This window comes from Crocuta crocuta, unplaced genomic scaffold (assembly GCF_008692635.1).
Source record: "Crocuta crocuta isolate KB4526 unplaced genomic scaffold, BGI_CrCroc_1.0 scaffold154, whole genome shotgun sequence".
Classification (NCBI taxonomy): Eukaryota; Metazoa; Chordata; class Mammalia; order Carnivora; family Hyaenidae; genus Crocuta; species Crocuta crocuta.
This window is the reverse complement of record NW_027530545.1, coordinates 14,283,954-14,305,402: the sequence shown is the minus strand read 5'-3', so window position 1 is coordinate 14,305,402 and position 21,449 is coordinate 14,283,954. Positions and strand designations below refer to the sequence as shown.

The 21,449-nt window shown below is 36.8% G+C and overlaps 1 protein-coding gene across 1 annotated transcript in view; it reads right to left on the bottom strand.

Annotated features, from left to right (window-relative positions):
* Window positions 1-21,449, bottom strand: part of LRP1B (LDL receptor related protein 1B) — a 1,854,983-nt gene that overhangs the window by 285,721 nt on the left and 1,547,813 nt on the right. The window contains exons 44-47 of the mRNA XM_077767810.1: window positions 16,700-16,892; window positions 15,949-16,074; window positions 7,836-7,964; window positions 4,862-4,981 (exon numbers count right to left, since the gene is read on the bottom strand). Of these exons, the coding sequence (XP_077623936.1) occupies window positions 4,862-4,981; window positions 7,836-7,964; window positions 15,949-16,074; window positions 16,700-16,892 (568 nt within the window). The remainder of the gene's footprint in view (window positions 1-4,861; window positions 4,982-7,835; window positions 7,965-15,948; window positions 16,075-16,699; window positions 16,893-21,449) is intronic.

Below are 21,449 nucleotides of genomic sequence, written 5' to 3'. Positions count from 1 at the left end.
TGAAATTGGACATACTAAGTGGTTAGAGAATTTCATATGCAGCAGAGGCAAGGTTGTGGGGATTAACATCTCCAGAATCTGTAGCAAGGAAGGAGAGGGAGATGGGAGGAGTTTGTGGAACTGCAAGAACTTTAGTAAATAGGTTAGCAAATGCCTCTTCCACCAAAAACCCTTCCTCTATGTTCCTTCAACTATATTTCTTCCCCCACTTTGTTTTGGTTTGTCAAGTATTGAAATATGTTTCACCCTTAGGGCAATTTTTGAAGGAGAAATGTGCTAGTGTCTCTAATCTGTCAAGGAATATGAAAGCTTTATGTCAATTTTCCCTCAGGCTAAAAGTCCTGGAAAAGAGAGAAAAGAAAATAATGTAGTCCAAATAAAGATAATCCAAGTGAGAAATACTAGACTTTTCCCTCCAGGTAGTCCAAAAGAAGAAGGAAGCCTATGAAAAGTGAGTGAAAACAGCACAGCCACACCAGGAATAGCAATGAGATACTACAAAGGAAGATCTGACAGGGACTATGGATCAAAGCAGCAGTAAGCAAGAATAAAACCATTCTTCCCCTCATATACTTTCTTAATTTTCCTGTTTCATCCACTTTCTTTTCTCCATGTCAGTTAAAATATTTAATGAGATAGGAAAGATATAAGATCGATTGGTCTTTCTGTGGTTTTTAGGACACTTCTTATAAATAACTAAATAACTTAAGTCAATGTTTTCTAACTTTCCTGCCCAGCCTGCAGCACAGGGAAGCTGGCAAGGAAAAAAAAAAAAAGGAAAGAAAGAAAGAAAACATTAAATTTGCTGTCATATCTCTTCTGTTTACTTTCAAACCGCATCTTTTATTAAACTTACAGCTTAGGCTCTAAAGGCATGCAAACCCAGAAGGGATGAAGATCTCTTCTACAGGCATGCTCATCTTCCTCCTTTGGCATATTACTGTTTGTGGATTCTTGAAAGTTTTGTTATGAACTTATGAAAAAACAAACACCAGTTTCCTCTCCTTTAGGTAGCCTTGGGACTACTTAGCTCCCCAGTCCACCTAAAGGTGTCCAGGTGGCCCAGGCAAGTTCATGTACTTCCCGAGGGGAGTAATTAGACCCATCTCAACTGGGAGAGAAAAAGGGATGTCATGTACTCTCTCTGAACCTATTCACACAACCTCTCACATAACCAGAAGAGGAATACAGAATGACAAACTTTCTTAACAATTCTTCAGGTTATCTCCCTCCACTCTGCCAGATAGCCTGATGTCTAAAACTCTTAGGGCAGTGATAAAAGATTTACAAGGATTTAGGGTTTTGGTTCTCCTCAAAAGGAGAAAAATCAAAAATGATTCCTTATAATATCCATATCCACTCTGTAAATAGACTTTCTGCCTTGTAGAATAAGAAAGAAAGAAAAGGAAGGGAGGGAAGGAGGAAGGGAGAGAGGAAGGAATATTAATTACTACTAACATCTAAACTAAAGAAAAAAGTGTAATAATATTTCAAATAATTTACAGGTGATTCCACCGTAGCCTCTCTCCATAGCCTATCAAAATCTCCCTGTGTATACTGACTTTTTATTGTACTAATTTAAATTTTTAATGTTTTGTTTTATTTACATTAAAAAGTACTAGAGGTGCCTGGGTGGCTCAGTCAGTTAAGTGTCTGGGTTCATGGATTCCAGCCCCGGTCAGGCTCTGTGCTGACAGCTCAGAGCCTGGAGCCTGTTTTAGATTCTTTGTCTTCCTCTCTCTGCTTCCCTCCTCCTGGCTTGCACCATGTCTCTGTTTCTCAAAAGTAAATAAAAAGCACTAACTTTTTTAAGTAATAAGTTGTGTGTGTGTGTGTGTGCATGTGCACATCTGAGTGCCCAAGTGTCACACGTATATATACAACAAAGCACTGCATCCACATGCTGCACTGATTAAAGATGCAGAGAAGGTGTATCTGGAAGGAAAGACTTGGAGAGAGAACTCCTTTTCTATTGTCCTGAGCCCTTACATGCTCCTTTTCAGATTTCATTATTTTTTAGGTACTGTAAGGTTCCATTTGTTGGATGCATATGCATCTGAATTACTGATTTCTAAGATAAACTGGTTTATGGCATGTAGACCCAGAAAAGTCTTTCCCTAGGATATGAAATGTACCCTATAAGAACCCTATGTGAATAAACTTAATATGAGGGAAAAACCAAATCCAAAGATGCAACTGTATTAAGTAATCTCTCATCTAAAAAGCTACCCATTTATTTATCCTAAAGGGGCTAGTCTACTTCCTTAAGTCTATTAATTTCTAGCATATACTTGAGTTTTCATGAGCACTTGTCATTTCAAGCATCCTATATTATACAGGAAGAATTTGAAGGCATAGATTTAGCTGTGCTGTTTTTAAGATATCCAATTGTTAGGATTTTTACACCATTATTATCACAAAAGAAAAGTCTTGACTGAAACTTGATTCATAAATGCAGTAGTTCTTGTTCAAGTACATGACTGAGAAAGTTATAACAAAAAAACCCAAAAGTTTAGTCTAAGAAAGGGGAAATACCATTGTGCGTTGTTTTTATTGTTATTCAGCAGCTGGTAGTGATAACATTAGGCAAAATAAAATCGGTCTATCTTTTTGGAAGACTTACTCTTTCACCAGCAACATAACAATTTAATATATACCTACCATGTACTAGGTACTCTATTTCATAAACTTAAACTCACAGACTAATTTGCTTACCACCTTTGAAAAAATTTTTTTTTCATTTTTCAAGAAAATCCACAGTAACTTATTACCTTCCATTGGCTCCTTTTATGAATTTTGCTTTAAAATCCACTTTCTGTTTCTATTGTTCAGCTCCTTCACATTCTAGCTTGATATTTTTATCTTTATCCTAGCTTATGTCTTTATTTTATTCTCCTTTCCTGCTTGCAAATAACTGATAAAACATCCTTTTTTTTTTTTTTTTTTGGTCTAGTTACAGTTTGGTTTCCTCATTTCTTCCAAATATTTGTCCATTTCCCTATAGTTATTCTCAGTAGCTTACTATATTTTACCATTTGAATCTTTTATTGGTAATATGAAATAACAGTTGATTTAGTCTGCAAAAGTATTTGGCTCTTCCGAAACTGCAGTGTCAACCTTAAATAATAAGCTACTCAAGTGTGTGGCCAAAGTCTTATAGTCTTAAGATGACAGAGTAACTTCCTAACCCTTTTCTAGAGATAAAATTATTTGTGCACATTCTGTCCTCTTCCACAACTTTGCATCACCTTCTCATAGTAACTGTATTTCACATCTTTCTTTTATCATCAGTCTTTTCTCTTAAAAAATGTCTATTTATTTATTAGAGAGAGAGAGCAAGAGAGAGAGTGAAAGAGAGAATGAGAACAGGGAGGTGCAGAGAAAGAGGGAGATGGAGAATCTGAAGAAGGCTCAGAACTGTAAGCATAGAGCCTCACGTGAGGCTTGAACTCCCCAACCATGAGATCATGACCTGGGATGAAATCAAGAATTGAACACTTAACCGACTGAGCCACCCAGGCACCCCAACCATCAGTGTTTTCTAAAAATAGTCTTCTTCACTGTTTTCTAAATATAGTCTTCACCATCCATTTTATGCTCCAACTCAATGAGATCTGGCTGTTCTTTACCATTGCTCTTTACCACTGAACTGAGTCTCATGAAGGTTACCAAGAAACTATCTCCTATTTGTCCTTACCAAGAGATTATCTCCTATTTGCCAAGTTCACTGACCTTCTAGTCTATGCCTGACTTCTTGTGTTCCCCATGACACTTTACAATGTTAACTGATTCTCCCTTCTTAAAAAATAACAACAGTTTCTTATGAAGATCTTTCTTAGTCCTGTGGTCTAATTCTCCTATTTTATATTATTAGTATCTTTATTTTTTATTTCAATAGGCACTTCTGATTACTTCCCTACAAACTATTACTCCATACATCCTCTGAACTTTCTCTCTATAATGAGTCGAAAATCAACTCTTTGATTCTAATATATTGCTGGAGGCCCAGCTCTATATCTATCTAAATGTCTTTGGAACAGTTCAATCTGAATGTCTAAAGATCCTACCCTCACAGAATGCAAATATTATCTTATCCCTACCCCCCATGAACAAAAGACCCATACAAATAAATTTAAAGTGAAAGGACTGCTGGATTGGGGTGCCTGGGTAGGTCAGTCAGTTGAATGTCTGATTCTTTGTTTCAGCTCAGGTGAAGATCCCAAAGTCATGGGATAGATTCACATTCAGCGTGGAGAGTGATTGAGATTCTCTTTACCTTCCCCCCTAATCCATTTTCCCTAATAATAAAAATAAATTAATTAAAATTAAAAAAGGAATACTATTTTAATCCAGGCTCAAGGTAGATTGAAACGGAAGATATTTCAAAGAATTGGATGATTTATTGATGTATGGACATGTGGGTGATAAGATATGAGAGAGAGAGGAACCCAGAATAACACCAAGTTTTCCTGTCCAGTTGTTAGGAAAATGATGAAATCCACTCATGTGAAAAACAGAGAATTGAGAAATGAAGGAGAACGTTTTTAGAGTAGTACATTCAGTATTACACATTCTGGTAGAAATGTCCAATAAACAAGGAGGTAGAGCTGAAGTGGTAAGAAATGGCAAGAGTTTTGAAGTAAGTGAAGGGATGAAAACCAGAACAGAGAAAACAGTCATAATTTTCAATGAACTCTAATAACTCCCCTCCAACAGCATCTGCTAACATGTGGTCCATATATATTAGAAGGTGCTAAATACCAAAAAGCTTAAACCACTGTGCAGTCAGGGACACACTGTGTAACAGTTTAGGAAACACTTAGCATCATAATATTCCTAGGCTGATTCAGCACATATTTACCTTTACAGTCTATTTCATCAGAGTTGTCCCCACAGTCATTTTCACCATCACACAACTTGCCATGAGTAATGCAACGACGATTGTAGCAGGGCTTGAAACCTCGTCGACAGCTTCTGTTTTCTTATAAATAAAAGTAGAAACAGAACTGGATGTCTTACAGAGATTTTTTTACAAAAAAGAAAATCACATATGACATCTCACTCATAACAATCGGATCATGGATCTATAAAACAAGTGCTGTGCAGGATCAAAGCTCTAGATTAGAATATTCATGCATTATCAAGTAGTTCATTCTGTAAAGACCTTTTTGACTAAGTCTCTTAACTTCAGTGTTCATACCTGGAGATCTCTTCAAATTATACTCATATTATTGTTTCTTGTATTTGTGTCAGCTAGCACAGAAATAAACGTATATTCAACTCTCCCAAGAAATAAGTCTCCTTATTAAGACCTCAAAAGTCATAAATACACTCGGGGCGCCTGGGTGGCTTAGTCGGTTAAGCGGCCGACTTTCGCTTAGGTCATGATCTCGCGGTTTGTGGGTTCGAGCCCCGCGTCGGGCTCTGTGCTGACTGCCAGTCCAGAGCCTGCAGCCTGTTTCAGTCTGTGACTCCCTCTCTCTCTGACCCTCCCCTGCTCACGCTATCTCTCTCTCTCTCCTAAAAATAAATAAAAACATTAAAAAAAAAAGTCATAAATACACCCTCAATATCTATCGCTTATCTTCTTTGCATCCTGTAAGGATTTTCAAACAAGAAAAAATAGTGGCAAAACATGTATCCCTAAATCAGTGAATCAGAGAGCTACCTAGATATCCATAAACTCTCTTAAAAATTATCTAGGGGCACCTTAGTGACTCAGTCAGTTAAGCATAGGACTCTTGATTTCGGCTCAGGTCATGATCTCATGGTTAGTGAGTTCAGGCCCTGCACCCAGTTCTGTGCTGATAGTAATGAGCCTGCTTGGGATCTCTCTCCCGCTCTCTGCCTCTTCTCAATTTGTGTGGGCTCTCTCTCTCAAAATAAGCAAATAAACTTAAAAAAATATGGAAAATGTCTACCAAATTTTCTAAGAAGTAGAATAATTGCTTTCTGAAATCTGTTTACTTTAAGGAGAATCTCCTGGGGCACCTGGGTGGCTCAGTTGGTTAAGCGTCTGACTTCAGATCAGGTCATGATCTCACGGTCGATGAACTCCAGTCCCGTGTCAGGCTCTATGCTGACAGCTCAGAACATGGACCCTGCTTCATAGTCTGTGTCTCCCTCTCTCTCTGCCCCTCCCTCCTTATGCTCTGTCTCTCTCTGTCTCTGAAATATGAATAAACCTTTAAAAAAATAAAAAAGAGGGTCTCTTGATATTTTCTGACGTTGGGCACAAGGTACCACTTAGAATAATAATAGCTGCCATTTACTGAATAATAATTTTGTGCCAGGCTCTATATCGCACAAATGTAAATATATATTTGTTTATTTAGTGTTCTGAATCAACATTCAAACCAGGTTTGTCTTATACTGAGAAACTAAAATATAGAGAACTACCCTTGCTCTTACTAGTCATATACTGGTAGGTTTAGGAACATAGATTTAACCTCAGGTGTAATTCCAAAGCCTAGAATTTACACTGAGGGGGTTATCCCACAGGCCAAATGCAGTCTGTGAGCCTGTTCTTGTACAGCTCTGGTTCTAAGAATGCTTTTTATATTAAAAAAAAAAGTTTTGAAAATAAAGGATAACTCACAGACAGCATTTTTGGCCCACAAAACCTACATCACCTAACTAGCTAACCGTTTACAGATAAAGTTTGCCAATCCCTGCTCATATGAATATTATCTTACTTTTCAGAGGATAAAAATAATATGAAATATATCCTCAGGACAATTTATAATAAATGCAAATTTGCATGCTGATTATATTTTTATATGCTTCAATATTTTCATAGTGTAGAGGATACGATCATTCATTCAAGTGACTATGCCTGTTCAGGTAAATTCACTACAATTTCAGTTATACAGTATACAGTAGATAGACAAATTCCATCTGACTATCATTTTTATGGACAGTGTGTGATTCTGCAACATAAAAGAGAGAACTGCCTGTGAATTGCCCAAACTCTATCTTCCTCTTAGTTTAACCACTCTTTGATTATTTAGGTATAATTATTATCCAGGTAAAGGAACAAAGGAGAAAAGTAGAATTGCTGAATTTTACAGGGCATACAATATCAACACTCTTATACTATAGTGCAAAAATAAATCAAACCAATTTAGAAATTATATGGAAAAATTCTACAATAACTATTAATGATTACACATACACAAATATCCAGAAAATATATTGTTGTGATGAAGGTAAATATCAGTTGTTAGCTAGGCTCAAAAGGCCAATCTCTTCTCCCAAGAGAGAACAAAAGATTAACCACCACTTGGTGTCACCTAAAGAGGTACAGCTGGAGGAACTCCACGTTTGATGGGGAGGATAGCTAATTTAATCAGCCTTTGTAACCAAAGACATTAGCCCTGGGCCAATCCTGGAGGCAAAAATAAGGACAACACTTTGACATCAACTCAACAATGTGCTATTGACTGATAGTGAAACTTTGCTGCAGAACAAACTTACAATATTTACCTGTAACTAATATTTGTGAGTTCTATTTTTAGTAATGCAACTCTAAAATGTATCACTACATGATGAATAACTAGACAGATAAAAAGAAACGCTCTTGGTGTATTTAAATTTGTACTTTGTAGATGGAAAGCCATAGGGATATTCTTCACTGACTATCGTGAGTACCGATTAGGAAATAAAGAGCCCCATCTGAACAAGAACAAAGCCAAATCAATGTCTTAGACCTGCATAGTATTAGAAACATCCAGAAAACCATACATATGAACTAAATGGAGATAATCAAACCAAAAACTGTAACAATAATTACAAATTTCTCTCTGAAACAAGGACATCACATATGGTACACTTACCACAGTAGAGTAGTTTCTCATCTGATTTATCCTTACAGTGAGGAATGCCATCACAGGTGAACTGATAGTCAATACACTCTCCATTTCCACACTCAAACTCTGAATACATGTTGCAGGAGGAATTTTTTTCTGAAATGGAAAAACGTCAAGGTTTTTACTCAATAACAAACATAATGTTTGCGGTTTTTATCTTCTCTTTCTAAACCTTTTGGCAATTGCCTCTCTTCATTTTCCTTCTATACCTATTTGTATATTTTGCTAATTATTTTGTGACTGTATATGTGTGGAAAGAAGGATGGACTTAACTTTGGGTAACTATATTTATGCATATTGCTTAATAGTTCACCTTAAAAAGAAACTAAAAAAAGAACCAGTTAAATGAGCTCTGTACATATTAAGAGTCTGTGTGTGTGTGTGTGTGTGTGTGTGTCTGTGTCTGTGTCTGTGTTTTTTTAATGGGACTTATTTTTTACTCTCCAGTACATTGACTTTTTCCAGACATGGACTTCTTGTTTTTAATTAATTGACTAATTAATTTTTATTTGAGTGTAGTTGACACTCAATATTACCGTAGTTTCAGGGCAGCATTCTTTTCTTCTTAATGCTTGCTTGATTCATCTAATCTAAATTTGCCTCCAAACTATATTTCTCTCCAACTACCTTTTACCAGCTTTTGTGGTTCAGAAGTACTGGAATTGCTAAAAAGATACTCCTCAGCCTCTTGTTCTATGCATGGTGGGAGGTACCAGGGAGCAGACCTGCCATATGTGGCCAGCACCTCCTCCTTGAAACGCACAGGAAACCATAGATTAAACAGGTAGAAGAGCCTAATAAACTGAAATGCATGTGCACCAGAGTTTATGGGCTCCAAGTGACCACTGCCACATTGTCCCACTTCTAAATCTCAAGATTTTCATATGAAATTAAAAGTCTGAGTTTTTATGTGGCTTGCCCAAACTGTGAGCAAAGACCCATAGCAATGAAGTATGAACAAACAAACAAAAAACAAAAATATCTCTCTACAGCTAGGTTTCATTCCTGGAATGCCAGTGTGTGACGCCTGCTGTAGAAGAATCTTTCTTAGAGAACATGAACTTATTTTTATTCATAAATATATGAATTTACCATTTACCAGCAAACACTTGAAATCTACTCTTTTGGTTGCATCATGTGTTGTTTGCTTGCTTGTACCCAGTCCATTTACTGTAGAGCAAAATCTAGTCATATTAATTATGTTGGGGGTAACTGGAATTCATTTATCTCCACTAATGCAGAAGACATAGCTCAATTTTATGGTTTGCTACCAATTTCTTTTTAAAGCTATATTTCAGAAATATTCCATTACAAAGCCACTAATACTACTTGAAGTTTCCAGTGTTATCTTTATTATTCCTAGAATTTATCTCATTTCCACAGATTATATATCAATCTATCAACCTGTGAGTTCTAACTGAACTCCTACATTGGTAATTGTTTTTTCACATTCCAAAAATATTTTGTTCTCTTGGTGCAGTCTAAATTTTAGTGGTTGTTAGATAAGGTAGAAAGTCATTTTAGAGAAAGTAACAAATTAAAAAATCTAAAAACTTTATTTTTTTAAAAATTTAATGTTTATTTATTTCTGAGAGAGAGAGGGACAGCGTGAGCAGGGGAGGATCAGAAACAGAGGGAGATACAGAATCTGAAACAGGCTCCAGGCTCTCAGCTAGATGTCAGCACAGAGCCCAATGTGGGGCTCAAACCCACGAACTGTGAGATCATGATCTGAGCTGAAGTTAGACGCTTAACTGACTGAGCCACCCAGGTGCTTCCAAAATATAAAAACTTTAAAGAAAGAAAAGCGGGAGCACCTTGATGGCACAGTTGGTTGTGTCTGACTTTGGAACTGGTCATGATCTCATGATTAATGAGTTCGAGCTCCTCATTGGGCTCTCTGCTGTCGGCACAGAGCTTGGTTCGGATCCTCTGTTACCTCTCTCTCTACCCCACCCCTACTCACACTTTCTTAAAAATAAATAAATATTTCAAAAATCAAAGGAACAAGTGTTAAGAAGGGTGCTGACATCACTCAACATGATCACATTAGAGCATGGGCTGAACAAAATTCACTTACTGAGAGTCTATTGACATTACAATGTTTCTGTCTACTTTCAACACATCTTGCTTAACTTCCCACTTCCGATGAAAACTAACCGTTATGACGGAAAATGCAAATTTGGAAGGGGCAAGATGGCAGAGAAGTAGGGAACTCCGCACTTTTCGCTCTCCCGTATTTCTCAAATGGAGAAGGCCGGAAGCCATAGGAACCCTTATAGAACCGCAGGAGTTTGGAAGTAAAATGAAAAGGAGACAGAGTTTGCTGAGAAAACAACCTTATAGGTGTGTGAGCACAAACTGGGGAAGACAAAAACGGGCTGGGACCCAGAGACAGAGAGGTAGGAGGAGCCCCCTTTGCAGGGGGAGCCCCCTTTGTGGGGAGCTGCGGTGAATCAAGGGGAAAAGAAAGAGTGGCTGAAACTGCCCAAAGAACTGTCCCTGTCCCTGGAGAAAAGAAAAACCTAAGTTCGGGACAGAGAGTGACCCGGTTCCCAGCTCTGGAGCCAACTTTGAGCTGGAAGCCCAGGTCCCAGACAGCGCCAGGAGAAACTGCTCCTCTGCTTTCCAACTCAATCTCGAGGGGAAGCAGTGCCCCGCTGTGCTGCTCCTCTGGCTGGATCCCCAGTGGGGAATCGGCCTGGACTGAAACCGCTCCGCCGCTCCTCCAGCTGAAATTGCTCGGAAGGACTCAGCCTGCAGGTTTATATTTTGGGTGGTATCAATAAAGCACATGGACTAAGATCTGGAAACGAGGTGTGACTAGGGACATAGAGCATGGCTCACCTTGGCTGCGTCCATGGCACAGGGAGATCGGACCCAAAAGAGTGATTTGCAATTTCCAAGTCCCCCAGAAGGAACCTGGGCATAGCCATTTTTGTTCCCACAACCATCAAGGCGGGACGTCAGGGAGTAGCCCATGGGACACAGTGAAGGCTAAGACCCCCCCATACCAAACCACGCCCATCCCCACTACAGAGCTGCTTTTTTTTTTTTTTTTTTTTTTTTACCTGAGCCCAGGGAAATACCAACATGGGTGCACTGCTGTAATTTATTCTAGATCATTTCTTTCTATTCAGATATATTTTCCCTTGTCCCATTCATATCCCTGCACTCTGCTGTACTGGGCACTCTGGTCATTGGTTTGCTTAAACAATCACATTCAATCCATTCTCTAGATACATATTCTACACCTCCACCGCAACCTTTCTATCTCTCTCTTGGGAGTAATCAGAATATATACTTTCTCTGAGTAACATTATCTCCTTTTCTCTCTACTCACCTCTTACCATATTCTCCTCTTTCTCTGAATTAAGCATCTTAGTCTCTCTACCTGGTTATTGTCCAATTTCACTTCCTCCCCCCCCATCATTTCTCTCTTTGTATGTGCTCTTCCATTGGCACGACATACACCCTGCTCTTTATTTGTAGCTGGGAATTCTGGTCTTATGTTTGTAACCTGCCCTTTGTCTTTTGAGTTTTTTTCTTTTTTCTTTTCTACTTTTTTACTTTTATTTTTATTTGTTTTTCTCCTTCCTCTCTTTTTATCCTCCTTTTTTCTTTTTTTCATTTTTCTTTTTCTTTTCCCCCTTCAGTTTGTGTGTTTGTGTGCCTTTGTTCCCTTTGTGTTTTTCTGTCTGTTTTCCTTTCCAGGGCTACCTCAAGAAGCAAGCCAAAGTACACATGGTGTAACGTCCCAAATACCACTATGAGTAGGGAAATAAAATAAACAAAGTCTCAACAAGAGAAACCAAGGAACACCATTCAAAGAACTCATCCTGAAAGGACAGGCCCTGGACAATCAGGGCAGAAATAAACAATATGGAAACCAAAGAAACAGTTGAACAGATCAATGAAACCAAGAGTTGGTTTTTTGAAAAAAAAACAAAATTGATGAACCTCTAGCCAGGCATATCAAAAAGAAAAGAGGGAGCACCCAAATAGACAAAACACGGTTGAAAATGGACTTATTACAAACAACCACTCAGAAATACAAACAATTATCAGGGAACACTGCGAAAAATTACNAGACTCCACCAGAAGCCTACGAGAACTGATCCAAGATTTCAGCAAAGTTTCGAGGTACAAAATCAACGTACAGAAATCGGTTGCATTTTTATACACCAATAATGAAGCAACAGAAAGAGAAATCAAGAAACTGATCCCATTCACAATTGCACAAAAAACCATAAAACACCTAGGAATAAATCTAACCAAAGACATAGGAGATCTGTATGATGAAAACGATAGAAAACATATGAAGGAAATTGAATAAGACACAAAGAAATGGAAACTTAAATGTTAAAAATTAAATGTTAAAAGTTAAAATGTCATTATACCCAAAGCAATCTACACATCCATTGAAATCCCAATCAAAATTGCACCAGCATTCTTCTCAAAACTAGAACAAATGATCCTAAAACTTGTGTGGAACCAAAAAAGACCCCAAATTGCAAAGTAATATTGAAGAAGAAAACCAAAACTGGAGGCATCACCACCCAGACTTTAGCCTCTACTACAAAGCTGTCATCATCAAGACAGTATGGTACTGGCACAAAAACAGACACATAGACTAATGGAATAGAATACAGAACTCGGATTTGGACCCAAAAGTGTACAGCCAACTAATCTTTGACAAAGCAGGAAAGAGTATCCAATGGAAAAAAGGCAGCCTCTTTAACAGATGGTGCTGGGAGAACTGGACAGCAACATGCAGAAGAATGAAACTAGATCAATTTCTCACACCATCCACAAAAATAAACTCAAATAGATAAAGGACCTGACTGTGAGACAAGAAACCATCAAAACCCTAGAGGAGAAAGCAGGAAACAACCTCCTTGACCTCCACCGCAGCAATTTCTTACTTGACACATCCCCAAAAGCAATCAAGAACAAAACCGAACTATTGTGACCTCATCAAGATAAAGAGCTTTGGCATGGCAAAGGAATCAATAAAACTAATAGGCAACTGACAGAATGGGAAAAGATAGATGCAAATGACATATCAGATAAATGGCTAGTATCCAAAATCTATAAGGAACTCACCAAACTCCACACCTGAAAAACAAATAATCCAGTCAAGAAATGGGCAGAAGACATGAACAGACACTTCCCCTAAGAGGACTTCCAGAGGGCCAACAGACACATGAAACGATGCTCAGCATCCGTTGTCATCAGGGAAATACAAGTCAAAACCACACTGAGAACCGCCTCACGCTGGCCAGAGTGGCTAAAGTGAACAAATTAGGAGACTCTAGATGCTGGCAAGGATGTGGAGAAACAGGCACCCTCCTACACTGTTGGTGGGAATGTAAACGGGTGCAGCTCCTCTGGAAAACAGTGTGGAGGTTCCTCTAAAAATTAACAATAGTACTCCCCTATGACCCAGCAATAGCTCTGCTAGGAATTTACCCAAGAGATACAGGAGTGCTGATGCCTAGGTGCACATATACCCCAATGTTCATAGCAGCACTCTCAACAATAGCCAAAACATGGAAAGAGTCTAAGTGTCCATCAACGGACGAATGGATCAAGAAGATGTGGTTTATCTATACAATGGAATACTACATGGCAATAAAAAAGAATGAAATCTTGCCATGTGTAGCAACATGGATGGAACTTGAGGGTGTTATGCTGAGTAAAATAAGTCAGGCCGAGAAGGACAGATACCCTATGTTTGCAAGTATAAGAGGATTAGGAGGAACTTAAAGGAGGACCATGGGGGAAGAGTGGGGGGGAGGATAGTTAGGGAGAGGGAGGGAGCCAAACCATGAGAGACTCTTGAATGCTGCGAACAAACTGAGGGCTGATGGGGGTGGGGGAGAGGGGAAGGGGGTGGATAGGCATGGAGGAGGGCACTTGTTGGGATGAGCTGAGTGTTATATGGAAACCAATTAGACAACAAACTATTTAATAAAAAGAAAAGAAAATGCAAATTTTGTTTTTATAATCAGTATGCCTTTGAGGGGGGAAACATTCACAACAAAAATGTTTTTATTATGTAAAATCAAATTTTATATAAGCACAATTCTTGTTTAGGTATGCTCATATGAAATAGTATTGAGTATTTTACACTTCTTTGCAGAAACAAAAATGTAGTTCAGCTGTCCTCTAATTCACTTACAATGTAATTACTTTAATGATATTTGCTATTCTTATTTCTGTTGTGGGTGTTGATAAGGTTAGGAATTTTGTGTAAAATGGAACTGCCTAATCTTTCTGTCAAGAATATTGACAACCCATGGCTTTCCCTCGGTTCCTCTGAGGATGGTGTTAGTAAATGGCCTTTCACCCCTTCAACACAGCCATTAGCATTCATGAACTGCTCTGGGTGAACTAATTCAGATATGCACATAGATATGCCAGAAATATCCCCATTTCCCAAAGATGGATTTGACAAGAAGTTACTTTCCAATCTCTCTGCTAGACCACAGGATTTCAATGCGAATGCTCCATGGATATAGCAAGCTTCTATAAAGGTCTGTCAGCTCTGAGGAATCCAATATCACTCTATAGTTGCATGTGAATACAACTGTGCTTGTTTAAAAGATAGTTTTCTTTCTCATTCATTCCCTCTCATCAATAGAGAGAAGCAGGTGGCTTAGTAGGGACAGATGTATCTAATCTATTTTGCAGGGAGCACAGGCATCTACTGTATACAAATAAGCTTTGCTGTTTCGACTACAGGCATTGCTTTTCTACTGGTCTGTAGTGACCTGTGAAAGAAACATGAGTGATTCTAATGCATGGCTAACACTCCAGGCTTACAGATGGCATCAGATCCAGTCCATTACAGCTGAAACCACAAAAGCAAACTGAAAGAGAGTTTAAGCAATTGCCTGAACAATTCAAGGAAGTGTGGGGTTACTAAGAAATACAGGAATTTGTGGCCCGAATTATTAAAAATGTCTTCATTTAAAGTTCACTGAACAATTGCATCATTCCCTTGTTTGCTTTGGCACAGTCTTAAGTAAAAGTTTTTTACTTCTTTTGCTAACAGGTGTCCTTCGGGTTGTGGCACCAGTTTGTGATGTGAAAAGATATGTCTGTGTTCTTGTATGAGGTGGAACAGTTTTCAAGGTAAAGAAAACGATGTTAAAGTGCTCGCATTAAAGTACACAACAGAAAAAAGGGAAGATCCTCCTGGTAAATAAAGACCAAATACAAAGATGAAACATACTGTCTGATACAATGGAGCACATCCAGCTCCACTGATTTTCTAAAATGAAAACATGTAAGATGAAGATATACAAGAGAAGAGAAAGAAAGCAAAACAATCTCCACATCCTGAGAATGAGTTCACCAATTTCTGGCAAGATATTTTTCTCCTGTCTTTGTTATACACAACAGTTTTAACGTTAAAGATAAATTAACATTCTTTATGTTGCCGGCTAATTTCTCATGGCAATATAGGAACACTTGAACCCTTATTTATTTTGGAAACAGTTTGAAAACTTAGCTGTTAATAAGTGTATAGTGTAATGGTACTAATTAAAGATTGTAATGCCTTTTGGGAGGTATAAACATCATGCAAGGCTGCAGTGTTACGTTCTTAATTAACCGTTTGGAAATGATTACAAATAAGCTGTATGAGCCATTCTCTCTCATTTACATACTGTGATGGACCGTGAGCAGTTTTACTACAAGGCTACTGACCTACTGCCTATATACTGGTTTATTTCAGCTTTATTAATTTTGCAATTGACTTAATTCTCAAAGTCGTAACCGCAAGTTTGCAGATGATTATGTGTGCAGGTATTTCTCTTAACTCATCCAACACCCTCCAGCCCACAAGAGGGGAAATACACCATTTGCCACTGTTTGGATTATCATTATTTATCATACGGTGTCACAATTAAGTAGAATGATGAATCGAGTTCTTTTTAGGATAGAGAGATATGTCAACTGGGCCTCTAATATTGGAGGAGAGTACAACTTCATGAATACTAAAACAATTTCAATGTCTGTGTGTACTTTTTGAGCAGTTATGTCATATGACATTTCAATATTCTTTACTTACTCACACATCTGTTGTCATCTAGCAATATTCGATCCCCCCTGCAGGAACAATTCACTCTCCCATTAGGAGTTAAAAGGCACAGGTCATGGCAACCTCCATTTAATAATGAACATGGAGAAAGTTCACCTGCAATAAAGAAGCTTTATTGGTAACATTTATTTTGAATTCCTATTCTATGTTAGATAGAGATTAATAGTAAACTGTTAGATTGCACCCATCTCTCAAAGATAAAAATAAGAAAGATTCAGGACTTTTGATGATCCAAACATCACAAGAAATAAGAACTTTAGAACAACATGTAACATAGCAGCTTCTAGAACATTTGTCAAGGATACCATGGCATCACATGAACTAGAATCATTAAAAACCACACTGGCACTTTAAGCTGAAATTTTTGTAGGTGTTCCGCAGTGGTTAAAGAACATGAGCCCAGACGTAAAGCTTATTTATTAAGAAGTAGTATTTTCAAGGAAACAATCTGATTTGAATGTTCAAAGATATGCAGAGTGAGAGAGGATACAATTCCAGAAATAAGTAATTAGAAAGGAATTGTTCCTCTGGTGATAAATTAAGAACTGCAGCAGGTATCTTAAACCTTTCAGATGATTTTAATATATTGCATAGTCAAATCCTGAACACTATCCCAGTAACTTTAAGAAAACAAAATCCAACTAAGTACCACTAGAACATAGAGATGATTTTTGAGAGATTATATAATTAAGATAAACATTTAGTGTATAGTGTCACTTACAGCTATTGGTGTCATTGGCAACAGCTATGATTCCCATTGGTTGATGTGGAATATCAGAACGAAGAATTTTTGTGTCTCCCCCTGTATACTTGTTGGAACGCAGAATAGCTCTTCTTCCCCAATCTGACCAGAAGATATAATTGTCATAAACAGCCAAACTGAGGAAAGTTCCTGGCCCAGATTTGACAATCACCTGAAATAAATTTAAATATAGTTTTAAATGAAGATATAGGCATTTATATATATATATATGTATGTATGTATATATATGTATGTATATATTCATATATATATACTTTTACTTTTACTTCAAAAAATTTAAACAATTAATATTAGATTTAATCAATGAAAATCAGACAAAAATGCATTTTACTACATGCATTTTATAAAATTCTTAATAGTTTATTTTAAATGTTTTAATCATCCTTAGCTTTTACAATGTATTCATTTAAATTTTAAGTATATTTCTATTTAATAATTATTCAGTTCATATAAACAACTGCATTTTTTCAATATTATAAAACAAAATCACCAGGCCAAAAATATGAGATTCTGTTTACTAATAAACATTTATTTATCTTTATTAAGAATCATCAGACATCCAGTGAACACTGATCAAGCTCTCAGAACTGTATAAGGGATATAAAGAACTATAGGACCCAGGTTTTCCTTCAGGAAGCTTTCACAATCTCTTTCCATTATAATTATTTCCATGACAATTATTTCTTTTTCCAATACAAAATTCCATTGCAATACTCCCTTATATGTCATGTGAGAGTCCTGAAGAAAACTTTCATCGATGTTTTAATAAGTATCATGGATATATTTTTTCCTTAACACATGTAATGTAATGCTACTGAGGGGGAAAAAAAAACACAGATGAACTACATGCATGTAACAGTGTCGGTCAATTTCAGAATAATTATGCTGAGTGAAAGAAACCAGAAATAAAGATATCATTATATAATCTAAAAACAAAACAGAACAACAAGAACAGTGTTTCCCATGGACAGAGTGGGGCAGGGGAGGGATGGAAAGAGAGAGATTAAAAAGGGAAATGAAGAAATCTTTAGGAGACATGGATATGTTCATTTTCTTTCTCAGCCTCTAGAACTCTAGGAAATAAATGCCTGTGGTTTAAGCCAACCAGTCTATAATATTTTGTTACAGCAGCCTGAACTGATTAAGCCAACAGCTTCACTCCTTCCATTTAGAAAAGCCAAGCTTTAAGATTTATATCTACTTTAAACTTCAATAAATATTTTTTTAAAAATAGCAAAATGATGAAGGAAAGATTGTTATGAGAATATAAAATAACAGTTGCTCTACTGTGCTATCTGGAATGAATTTCCTGAGAAAGGGAACAATGAATAGTCAGTAGGACAAGAAAAAGAGAAAAAGAGAAGGAAAGGTTCTGGGCAGAGGGAATACATGGTATCAAAGCCAAGAGGAAGAGGGAACAGAAAATGCCGGGAAAATGAACAAAGGTTAAATGAGCATGACAGTCACTCAGACATCTGACAAAAGGGTCCCAAGAACCTGGTGAGTAAGACCAGAAGGGCAAATGTATAAGGTAGATCAAGGCTATGAATCTGAGTTCTGTTGTGAAAGTTATAGTAAGTCATTCAGATTTTTGAAGCACATTAATTAACATTATTGGTTTGTAGTTTTAAAGATTATTCTGCCTCTGGTGTAGAGATTAGATTACACAGAAACAAAAGAGCTGCAGAGAGACCAATTAAGATCAGCTGCATCTGTCCAGATAAAGGGTAACAGTTTTGACGTTTTACTTAAGGTAAGAGAGGTACAGAGTAGAACAGTATTTGCACATGAAGGACTTCCTAATTCATTTTTATCAAAATTTATGAGGGTTTTCATTCACTCACTTATTCACACATTCATTCATTCAATGTCCTTTTACCATTTTTTTTGTAAACAATAAAAGCTTCATGAATGCTTCCAATATGTAGGAAGTCTATGTATTACATGTATAAAACCTAATTTTAATCTTCATAGTAACTGATAGAGTAAATACCACTTCATTCCACATTTCACTGATAAGGACTGAAGCCTGACAAGGTTATATAATCAACCCTAGGTCATAGATTTACTAAGTGATTTGACGTTGTTTCTGATCCAAATAGATTCAGACCCAAATATTCAGACCAAACATTCAGGACTAGATCAGCTAAGATCTGATTTTAATTTTTTATATAAAATTTGCTTTAATTATAGAAACTGGGGAAATTTTTCTTTGATATTAGTATATGTATATGTACTGCATTATTTTATCTAGGCTCCTTCAAGTTAGGAACTAAAGTAATATCTTTGATTCCCTTTTCTATACAGTATCATATTTGGCATGAACAAAATACACACTTTGATGAATCACTAATAATGAAAACAAAATTTTAATAGTTAGACATAAATAAAATTAGGGGGTTTTAAATGAATAACAAATAGCTAGTCATATGACAATGAAATTTTTTCTATGTTGTTACCAAAAGTCTATTTGGTACATACAGCAACTTCAATGAATTTTAACACTGATTGAGTTTAGGAGTTTACTTCTCTACTTCTGCTGACACAGAGAAAGAGGAAAAAAGCAACTTAAATCAGTCTATAATTATGCAGGTTGCTTCAATAGGGTACAATAGGTTCTACTGAGAATTGAGCTGACTTCAGACATCTCATTTCTCTGGTTAGAGTTCCATGTGGAACAGAGAAGTGAAATCCACTAAATTACACTTTTCTCGTCTCCATGTTAAAACATTTTTATCAAAAGTTCACAAATACTGCACCTTGCAAGCCTAATCAGCATCTTTATTTACACTGCAGAAGCGTGGTCATCACAAATTGCACTTTACCATGTTATATGGTAATGTACCATTATGGCATAATTTTGAAGCACTTTCACCTTGAACCTATAAATAGGCTCATTTTTCAAAGTAAGAATTCCTGTTCATTCATAAAATGCATTTCTTGACACAGTATCCTCCTAGATGGACAATTAAATTGGTAATGCCAATTAGACCTGAAATTTTGTGTCAGGAATTTAATCACTAATCACCTGATTTTCCATCTTGAAACTTCCCTGGTGCCTTGCTGGAAGCACTAGAGCCAATAAAAGAATACAAAAATATTCAGTTTTATAAATCAGACAACCTATTTCCAACACCCAGATGCTAAATGTTAAACCAAACGATTTAAAAGCCAAGCGAACAGGAGGCTTCCCAAACACCTCAGGTGATTACCTCACTGACAGGATGCTAAAAGATCATTATGAGAAATGACAATTTGGCCCCTGCCATGGTCAGGCATGACAACGTGTTACAGGTTGTAAAGATACAACTGCGGTTGCTTTAATTGCTTTAGCTTGGGAGAGAATGGTAATGTGTAAATCAACAACTCAAAACTAAGAAATATTTAATTTTAGAATAGATGACTGTATTTAACTTGCCTGAGTTCGAAGAAAATGAAGTATCAAAATGTCATTAGTGTCCAACCAAATCTGAAAAGAACACCATGCACAGGAGTCATCTAACAGACTGCCTATTGTGTGAAGGGGCTGCCAGCCTTAGAGAGGCAAACCATCATAAAGGGAGAGGAGAGAATGAATTTCTTTGATTTTTTACTCTCTCTTTCCGGTCTTTCTATTAACCAAACTCAACCAATTGCCAGTGGACTACAAAGCAGGTTGATGACAAGAAAACCTGCTAGTGGCAGAGAACAAGGGGAAGAAGGTGTGGGAAAGATCTAGTAGATATGCCCCAGAGAAGTACAGAAGTGAACCCTATTCTGAGACTCATTAGTTTTTCCCAAATAATCTATTTGGCTTGTTGGAATTCAGTCCTCTAATCTATAAAATGGGATAGTAAAAATCAGTGACTCAACTCTGCTTTTTTTCCAAGGAAAGAGAAAGAGTAAGGTATTTCCCAAGGCCACACAGAGAAAAATAAAACGGAGATATTCCTGAAGTGTTACAGCCATTCCTAAATGGAATTTGAGCAAATTTTTAAAGTTCCGATTACCATGTCTTCATATATGATTGCAGTACTAAAGGTATAGTTTGCCCAGATATCTATTTGGATATATTTAGATAGTTTGAAATTCATAAGCTGGTTGTATTAATAAAAAGTAAACTAAAAAAACCCTAAATATAGTTTTTACTAAGTTCTTTCTGCTTTGAATTCCTTCTAAAATTGTCCCACTGTGAGACCCTCTGAGAAATGACTTCCTTGAGAATGCCTTCCCTGGTACTCAAAGCAAAACGTCTCCTTCCTTTTCAGACACACATTCATTATAACACTCATCAGAGAATATCATAAGAGCTTATGTTTTACCCATCTCCCTGGCAACACTGAAATATTTGAAACCAGCAATGATATTGTTTCATTTTTGTAACTCAAGTGCTTAGAATAGGATATATTTAACATTCAATGATTATTATTTATCAAATCAGTTAATAAAAGAATGGTTTAAAAACATTTCTTCTTGTGTTTGGGTTTCTTTCTTTTGCTTCTATTTTTTCAAGGTATATTTTATATGAACTTGGAACTCACCTTTGTACTTTATATGAGTGTACATCCAAAGATATAATCTTTGTCTTTGTAAAATGGTATTACCCAAATTTGTGTTTTACTGAAGAACTGTAGCCATAATCTTCTCAGCTTCATATTCATGCCTTTGATACATATTTCAGTGCTGTTATACTCTAGATCATTGTCTACGTACAACTCTCCTGGCATTT